This window comes from Haliotis rubra, unplaced genomic scaffold, assembly GCF_003918875.1.
Source record: "Haliotis rubra isolate DU_JTF1 unplaced genomic scaffold, ASM391887v1 Scf790, whole genome shotgun sequence".
Lineage (NCBI taxonomy): Eukaryota > Metazoa > Mollusca > Gastropoda > Lepetellida > Haliotidae > Haliotis > Haliotis rubra.
The window spans coordinates 178,836-189,095 of NW_025767513.1; the positions used below are offsets into that span (position 1 = coordinate 178,836).

Sequence of the window (10,260 nt, forward strand, 5' to 3'; positions counted from 1 at the left end):
ACAGGTCACACGCAGCAACACAACCCACATACGTAGAGACCTTACGCTTTCAAGGGCTGTCGATCAATCTCTGTTAATTATTATTTCTGCCAATCTTATTGATTCTGGTTATCATACTGTTGTTATTTACTTGATGTCATTCATTGTTTATGTGTGATGCGGCGTCTGTCTGCGGACGTAAAAATCATTTATGCTTTCTGTCTTTCAAATATGTAATGCTGTCAGCCAAACAAGAGACGTAACATATTTAGATGGTATTACTATAAAGCGACGGTTTGTGAATGTATCATACAGAAGCTCTTGTCCGCGTAGTCTCTAAGTTGTATTACATACGGTGTATCTTACGTGAACACATTTCTTTTTCCAAAAGTATGGTTTATTCCCAGTCCTCCAGGGGTTACTTCCCTTCTTTCAACACACTCTTCCTCTGTCACCTCACATAGTGACGTGTTGATACTCTGCTTGTCGCCTTCTAAATAGGGAAGTTAATATTATGTTTCATTTGATTTTACATGACTTTATATTTAATTTTATTTGAACCTCTCCGTATTCCAATTATTTCAAGTTATTTAATTATTTATCTCTGAATACGTTCTGGTGCTACTCCTTGCCCCTTCGAATTCATTCCCCAAAACGACAACAGATATCTACAGTTGTGATGAGTAAATCATATTATATATATCCTGCACCTTGACTTTATCTAACCATTCTATGACCGTATTCGCATTTTATTGTGCAGGTGCTTAAGCCAAGTATAGATAACTAATTTACAAACATATTTATCTGACTACCCAGGTGTATGTAATTATCATTATATACCATCTTAAACAACATGGTAGAGCACGCACACACACATATATATATGAATATGAATATGAAAATAAACCTGTTAGACATTTTAAAATGTTTAATGATTCATAATTAAATGTCCCGTGATAAGATTAACACACTCTTGTAAATGGACGACGAAAGCAAACCAAAACCATGCAACAACAATGTCATGAATATATCATAATATATTATATACAAATATAAAAAAACAAAACAGCTTGTATTGATAACCAAGGAATAAATCATATTTCTATATACATTGTACACATTTTGTTGTTGCTGCTGCTGTTGATAATAAAGAATGTTTATAACATTTGAATTTACGATTCGGCCATTGTTCCATACACGACGTTTGATATCTATGTTCTGAGTCCCACATGAATAGACTTTATCTAAACTTAATTTTTTTGGTATTTTCAACTTATTTCCTTCCAAAATGCTTCCACGATGTCGGAAATATTACGATGATCAGTAGTCTCTCTTGGTTCTCGAACGTTAGGTAAATGAATCAACCTTCGTACAAGTAAGATGCAAAAGGTACTTGACCCAACGAGTAACCTGATCCACAACAATACAAAGGTACTTGACATACACTACGTAATCTCGAGAAGGATATTGGACTGTACACTCAAGTTACTAGTATTGTGAAAATATAATGAATACATTTGAACATTCTGTACGTCATACACACATAAATTCATTCAAATATTCATAGGCAGTAAACGCAAGAAAAAAAACTTCTAGGGTAAATTAATCATGTTTTCAGGCAAGCACTTTCGAAGAGGCGATACATAATTGATAAAGTATATCCGTGCTTCATAACAAAACAATATAACAGAACATTGACATCTCGAAGCTAGGCTAGTGGTTTATGCTTCGAAGTGCCTCCTCAAGCCAAATATTAATAACATTCACAATCAGTCATGGAACGCATGCCTTCTTTGAGAACTGTTGTTAGTCTTGCCCAAAATGATGCTCTTGCGTCATCTTCTTCTCCCCATGTGATGTAGGCCGTGTCAATGAGCAGCCTGTGGAGGGAGTGACTCAGATTGCGGGCGTCTGGCTCTCCCAGCAGCACTGTAATGAGAGCGTCAGCCCGAATATCAAGGACGAAGCTTTGAGCCATCATCAAACCTGCTTGGCACCAGTCGCTATCAGCAAAGGAAGGGGACAGGACGACGATGATGTGGCGGCTTGTCTGTATGGCCAGGTCAATGTTGTCAAGGATGTAGCCTGAACAGAAATTTCTGCTGGGAATACACAGCTTCAAGTGATGTTGTTCCTCTAGTTTGGGGATCATCTCGTCCACCACCCAGTCTTCATCATCATCACTGTGAATTATGTAGGCATCATATGTATAGTCCTGGTTATGTTCTCGGTTCCTTTGTCGTTTTGGGCGATAGTATTTCATGTAAATGAAATGACGAATACGCCATCTCAACTTGTACAGGAAGGAAATGGAGCACACAACAACTATGATTACTGACAGAGATACTAGCATAGTTGTTATAATATCTAACGTTAAGTAGCAAGCATTCGGACTGAAAGCGATGTCCTTTAGCATTACGTGCCTCTTTGTGTCAGGACTGTTGCATACATATCGTTTAGGGTACTGCTTAAATAGGGAGCTGTTTCTTTGTACCCAATCAATAAACCACCTGAGGCTACAGTCACAGGTGAAAGGGTTGTCTGCTAGGTTTATGACAGATAATTGTTCTCGTAAGTGTTTTGGTATGGCATGTTCAGAGATAGTAGCTATCTCATTTTGGTCAAGCCACAGTTTTCTCAGATGAGTCAAATTGGAAATGATTCCTTCTGGAATTTTTGTAATTATATTACTGTACAAAGAAATGGCGTTTAAATGTTTCATTTTCTGAAGGAACAGAGGAATATTTTGAAGTTGACAAGAGCCCATATCAAAGTTCTCCATGTATTTTAAGTGTCCGAAGAAATTTAGCATTTGATCTTCTGTCACATCCTTAAATCTATTGGCCGTTACATCAAGGTTATGTATGTGTATGCCCCTGAAAGCGTCTTCATGGACCTGTGTACCAAATGATATATGGCTGTTAGTCAGATATAATCCCCTCAGGCGACTGCTATTGAACGCATAGGACTCAATGTCTGGTTTCTCTGGCAGAGATCTCAACAAGAGTTGAAATAAATTCGGGAGTCCAACAAAAGTATTGCTGGCTATGCGTCTTATAGGATTTCCACTTAAACACAGTGTTTCTAATTTGGGCAGACATTTGAAAACATTACTGATACTACTCAAAAAGTTGAAACCAAAATCCAAATATCTTAAGTTTGGAAAAATGGGAGTATTGTCGTCGTCTTCGCAAAATGTAGGGCATGTACTAATGTAATTTTCAGAAATACCCAAATGTTGTAATGATGTCGACGTAACAAATGTGTGTTGAGAAATACGATTATGATTTACATTAACTGTGACTATATATATTTTGTTCGAAAATACAGAGTGGTTGTAAACTCTTAATTGGTTGTAATTAAGAAAAACATGCCCCAAACGCCCCGCCTTCATATGGTAGATGAATGTCATATCACTGATATTTAGATCACTCGCATGTAAAATGGATAAACGGGGTAACACAGAAGTAGTCAAAGCAGGAGTCAAAGAAGAAACTGGGTTGTAGTTCATCGACAGTGAAGTGAGATTTGTGAATTCTTGGAAAGTGTCAGCTGCCATATGTTGAATTCTACAGTTATCGATTTTCAACGTTTCAATATTAATCGTTGTAATATTAAGAAATAAAGCATGGGATATGGCTGTAAAAACATTCCATGAGATATCTAGTGAGGATGTACCCGCATCGAGTCTAGGTATGAAGGTCAAGTTCTTCCCGCTGCAGTCCGCACATGTTGCATGACACACGCAGTGTCCATCACCACATGCATGTGTTGGCATCGTACATAACGATGGGTGGGTAAGTGGTACAAGAACTGTCACTATCCAACAAATCTGAAGACCTCTGATGAACATGGTGGTACCTTAAATGCAACAAAAAAAATAAATTGGTAATCGGGTGGAACTCTTTATCAGTTACAACATGTTATAGAGGGGGGAATGTTTCGTGAACGACGTAACATCTTCCAGTATGATATATATTGCGAAATAGAAGAAAACGAATAAAGACATTAATCAACAGTATGAACAGATAATCGTTTTGTTCCCTTTATTGTATGAAATTGTATAATTTCTGAAAGTACTCATGTATTTCTATACTTGTGAATAATTGAGAGTTTTTGGTGGTGAAATAGACAGTCAACTATATAGGATCTTATGTTAAGGTTCTTTTTTCGCGATATATTTGATTCGAAATAGATACATATAGTGCTCCACGCAATTCTACGCCCACCCCTTCTCTCTTCCCCCCCACCCCCATCATTCCATGCAGCCACTTCCTACAGACTTTATCCGACGCTCACAAGGAGAAAATCAGCATGAGGAAGGATAACATGGTGGACAGGTGCTTCCTATCAAAATGATATATGACCATACCCTCAGAGATAACAAATCTATCCTCATACAGGTCTGTTTGTTGCTCAACGCCACACAATGTCATACAATGGCGGCCCGTACTAAACGAGTCTGGACCAGCAAATCCATCGAACTACGCAGCTGAGATACGATGATATGCATGAATTGAGTCAGTGAGTCTGACCACCCGATCTCGTTAATCTCCTCTTACAACAATTCTAGCCCGGACCTCAAATGCAGATCACCCAAACAGGAGATGGGGCTTGCCCCAGTGGGAGGCACGGAACCGTCCAAGAATATCTTGGATACACCGACTAAAGGGCACACGTCTTGAGAGTGCAAAATCAACAGAATGGCCAGACATTCCGCCTGCAAATGGCAAATTATTTAAGCGGCATGTGATATACCTATTGAGAAACGAAGGCCGACTAAACAATACAAATTCAAAATTTAATATAATACAAAATAAATTCAAAGAATCAGTTTAACAAAGACTTAATAGTGGCTATAATCCGAATCACCCAAAGTAAGATAACTAACCGAAACATGGAAAGATATGTCCTTGATAGAACTTTGCTTGAAGTTACTTTATTGTGAGCATACAAGGACAAACTAAATCAATTTGTAATATATTCACAATACACAAATATTCTTGGTGCGTTTGGCCGTCTTAGCTGCGGGTAAAGAGGGCAAGGGCCCTGAGCTGATGATGAGTCTAACCAACTAAATCAATTAGTAACATTTGCCATGTATATAAATGTCTTCATAAAATAACTGTCAGGCCAAATCCTCACAACACAGAAGTAGGAACTGTTCATGCTCAAAACAGAGATATTAACCAGATAGGTATGTGCATTTTGTACTGTGTTATGTTTTGGTGCAATTTACTTCTCTCGCTGAAATATATCGATTAAAATGTTCATAAGGTTTTCGTGACTTCCCTCTTTATCAAGAACCTAGCCCGTATGAAACCTACACGCCCCTGTTCGAGAGTTAATATTTATCTTTCTTGGATGTGAGGAAGGAGAGAAACCATAAAACCATATTTATCATCGTGTAAACAGGTCCTATACCATTAACTATTTGTCAGGGTTATAACTAATACGAGGAAGTAAATAACTGAATAAGGAAGTGCTTATGAAAAGCTGTACTCTTCACCTAAAGCACATACAGTTTACACATTCAAACGTAATACACCAGAACTTGATACTTCGGAAAACATGATCAACATAGATGACATAACAAAGGCTGTAAACTCTATGAACAATAACAAAAGCACTGGTATCCATGGCTTCTCAATAGAAATTTTCAAACCTTTCCTGGGCAGATCTTGGAATATGCATATAGATATACAAATACATTACTGAAAAAATTAGAATTAATCAGCAGAGGCACAATTACAGCTACTAAACATTGGCGTCAAAATTCTCTGTTAAATTCAGTATAAACGTCTGAGAATATATACTCTCCCAAACAAGAAACGCATCATGAAAATACCAATTTCATGTAGCAATGAATTAAAACGTGATTCATTTTACAAAAGGTTTTGCTCTGTTTATGAGTCCTATGGTGTTTATGTTTTGAAACATCACAACAAAATGCACCATCCGTAAAATACCCGTATTTAACAGCATGATTTTCAATTTCGGCGTGTAGTGTCACAGAATACACAATTCACATGCAATGCACGTGATCAGTTGGGGATCAGATAGTCTCAATGATGGGTATAAAAGGTTGATATCTGTCTGTCGATTATTCACTGTATTTGGAATATTGTTGACGAACGCAAAATGCCATGCCTAAGTGAAGCCAACCGTCATATCGCCATTGGTTTGCTTGAAGCTGGCCAGCCTCAACGTGCAGTTGCCCGACGCATGAATGTTCACCAAAGCACCATTTCACGGCTCTGGGAGAGATATCGCCGGCAGAATTCGGTAGCAGATGCCCCTCGTAGTGGGCGACCTCGAGCGACCACTGCGGCGCAGGATCGCTACATCCGGGTACATCACCTGCGTCATCGAACAGCTACGGCGACCAGTACTGCTCGACAAATACCCGGATTGAGGAGGCTTTCTGCACAGACCGTCAGGAACAGGTTGGGAGAGGCTGGTTTACGTGCCAGAAGACCTTATTTTGGCCCTGTGCTTCGACAACAACATCGTCGACATCGAGTTCAATGGTGCACCAACGTTCAGGCCTGGAACCTACCGAATTGGCGTAGAATCTGTTTCAGTGATGAATCACGATTTCTATTGGAACGACGCGATGGAAGAATGCGTGTGTACAGACGTCGACGTGAACGTTTCGCCGACGCTTGCGTTTCCCAGGTGGACAGATTCGGCCGGGGAGGTGTTATGATGTGGAGAGCGATCACCTGCCGTAGGAGAAGTGATTTGTTGATGATCCAGGGCAACCTGACGGCTCAACGGTACTGTGACGAAATCCTACGCCCACACCTCCATCCAACCATTGATCGCCAGAGGGAGTTGTTTCAACAGGACAATGCCAGGCCCCACACAGCATGTCACACTAGAGACTTCCTCCAGAACCACAACATCAATGTGCTTCCCTGGCCCTCAAGATCACCGGACTTAAACCCGATCGAACATCTGTGGGATGCCCTGGACAGACGGGTGCGACGCCGTAACCCTCAGTCCCAGACACTTCAGCAACTCCCACAGGCACTACAGACAGAGTGGGCTGCGATTGGGCAACACGAGATTCTGAGACTTTTTCGTTCGATGCCGAGGTGATGCCGTGCTGTTCTGGATGCCCATGGTGGTCACACGAGGTATTGACTTCAGCGCCACCACACGTCTCCATGTGACACTAAAACTGACTTTCCTCGAGTTGGTGCCAAAAACGGATAAGTCTGCATTCCCAGTGTGCAATTTCGCTATATTTCATTGACTCATAACGCCTACATTATGTTTCAAAATAAAGATAAAAATACAGTTGAAATTCATATATGCGTTTCTTTTTGGGAGAGTATATGTAGCATATAGAATAAAAAGGACACTTAATACTCATATGCACGAAAACCAAACTGGCATTATCTCTTGAGGACGTATAAGAAACAACTATATGATATCGAATTTGAAACAAAGTTACAAAATTTGCCTGTTGTACTATTACCTAGAGTCTTTGGAAAGGTTTTCATATGGTTTCAAAACAATTCACGTGACACTGGACAATCTGACGTTGGAACAAATATGAGAACATGGATTTACATTATGATGATACATAACGCTTCCTCTTGTGTCATACAAAACAGACATCTAACGACAGGGAATGCAGAAAGTGTGTGAATAATGCTAGTTGCAGAAAGTGTGTGAATAATGCTAGTTGCAGAAGTGGGTGAATAATGCTAGTTGCAAAAAGTGTGTGAATAATGCTAGTTGCAGAAAGTTTGTGTATAATGCTAGTTGCAGAAATTGTGTGAATAATGCTAGTTGCAGAAAGTTTGTGTATAATGCTAGTTGCAGAAATTGTGTGAATAATGCTAGTTGCAGAAGATGTGTGAAAAATGCTAGTTGCAGAAATTGTGTGAATAATACTAGTTGCAGAAAGTGTGCGGATAATGACATGTGATAACAGTGCAAAAGACATATCCAGCTGATTATTGTAGAATATAAACTTGGACACTATTACATTTACAAATGTATCTGAACGATATGATGAAGGCCAACTGAGAATGATAGAGGTGTGGTCTTTTATAAACAATAATACGTACATACAAATAACGATTGTCTGAATGTTTGAACAGCAACGCATTGATAATATAACTAATAACTAATAATAAAAGTAACATGCGGTTAGAAAATGAATCTTTATAGTTAAATTAGAAACAAGACCCGAAAAGATGATTGAAGCAAACTGTACATGTATGTGTCCATGCTTAATATTCATCCTCTTGATATGACTGAACTTCGAAATAATGCTCTCATTGTCACATCTACATGTTATCTATTTTGTGCTGAATTAACACCAATGTCAATCTTCGCTCTGTAACATGTCATGTGTTTCAGAGTCACTTCAAACTGTAAGTTATTATCATATCAAGTGTCCTTACCCTGTGTCTTCTTAGAAAATAAGGACGAGATCCACGACAAGCTTGAGAAACAGAAAGCTCTGCTATAATATTATAATCTCCCAATGTATTCTCTGTCAAGTGTTCACTTGGTAGTTATGTTATCACCTTAGCTACTCAACCGAAAGCAGTAACCTGTACAAAGCAGTGCACTGATATGACGCTACAGTGACAAACTTCCTTGCTAAAAATATTACGCCTGAATCCGTGTGAAAGTGTGTTACAAACTTAATTCCTTGCATAAATATTCAATTGCATAGTTTTCAAATTATCATTTCCTCATACGGATGAACGAGGTTAAAGCTCATGCTAGCCTAGCGTTTAAAGCGTCCGGTCCATACGCTCACCACTCCCAAAACCCAGGTTCCATTACACACGTGGATACAATGTATGAAGCCAATTTCTGGTGTCCCCCGCCGTGATATTGCGGAAATATTGCTAAAAGCAGCGTAAAACTCAACTCACTTAGTTTACAACAGCTTTGAATGTATTTAATTAAATATTTCGTGTCAGCTTGCTATTGTAATCAAATTGTAAACAATATTCATGGAATTTAAGTAAAATATTTGTAAAATGTCTTGGCATATTTCCTTTCGGCAAACATCGACTATTATGGTCCATTTTCTCCCATTCTTATCCTGCAAACAGATTAAAGGAAAAATGAGATGACCAGAAAATGCCATGATTTTAATATGATCCGTAATGATGACGTTTAATGGCAGGGTCAGTTAATAGTTCTGATATTTGGTCCCCTGGATTATCATACATGAAAAGCCATTTGACATAAAAAATTCTCTTCAGAAGTTGTTTTATCAAGGTTACAACATTCAAGGCCTCAGTAAAGCTTTCAAGAAGTTTCATGGTATACATGTGGAGGGAATTTCCATATTTGATGCACCTTTTGACAAACATGATGTCCAATGACATTCCCTGTTTTCACTAACACCATATGTTCCCGCATTATTTCAGTTGAACAACTGACTAGACTTACCATATACTTATGACGGGTGCCACAACTGACTAGACTTACCATATACTTGTGACGGATGCCACAATTGACTAGACTTACCATATACTTATGACGGATGCCACAACTGACTAGACTTACCATATACTTATGACGGATGCCACAACTGACTAGACTTACCATATACTTATGACGGATGCCACAACTGACTAGACTTACCATATACTTATGACGGGTACCACCGGTGGGGCAGGATACGCTCACCTTTTCGCGAACAGTTGGTATCATTACTATTTGCTACACTTGCTATGTCATCGTATCGCATGGTGACAATCACTGGTCCAGACACGATTTGTTTACAAGCAGCATTTTATAGCTATAATACTGCTGAAACAAATATATACTCATGGTAACGTCACTATTCTACAATTGACTCTTCTTTTAGCAGAGATTTCTTGGAAAGGGTTTGGTCGCATCTATTTCTATCACATTTACGATTGTACTCGCCAAATGTTCTGTGTCCGTTTAAGGATATTCCTTGATCTGAAATTACTTGCGTACTATCAAACACCTTATCGTTGAATTGTGTCTTGATACATTGACTAGGAACATGGTGGGACCCTAGTAACCCTGACGTCTGAGTTGCGTCTCCTGTGCAGTCCAGAAACCCAGGACTGGAGGTTCGAATCTCGATTCTCGATATATTTCAAGGTTTGTCAGCGCCATACCATACTCGTCAGGTTCAACAAAATACAGAACGTGTAAGACCGGCATCACTTTCATCCCATATGAAGCTTGATATTATCACTGAATGCTGTTCCAAGCGAGGTTATCGTCGGTCACTCAAACAAACACACATCTTTCTGGTTGGTT

At 39.1% G+C, this 10,260-nt stretch overlaps 1 protein-coding gene across 1 annotated transcript; it reads right to left on the bottom strand.

Annotated features, from left to right (window-relative positions):
- Positions 1 to 892: 892 nt before the first annotated feature.
- LOC124261203 (toll-like receptor 4) lies at positions 893 to 8,501 on the bottom strand. The gene is made up of 2 exons (XM_046695524.1): positions 8,403 to 8,501; positions 893 to 3,840 (listed from the first exon to the last, which is right to left on the bottom strand). Exon 2 carries the CDS (start codon positions 3,830 to 3,832, stop codon positions 1,733 to 1,735), a length of 2,100 nt encoding a protein of 699 aa, XP_046551480.1. The 5' UTR covers positions 3,833 to 3,840; positions 8,403 to 8,501; the 3' UTR covers positions 893 to 1,732.
- Between the last annotated feature and the right edge of the window lie 1,759 nt (positions 8,502 to 10,260).

Coding starts and splice junctions, on each gene's coding strand:
- LOC124261203 (XM_046695524.1), bottom strand. CDS start 3,832: ATGTTCATCAGAGGTCTTCAGATTTGTTGGATAGTGACAGTTCTTGTA.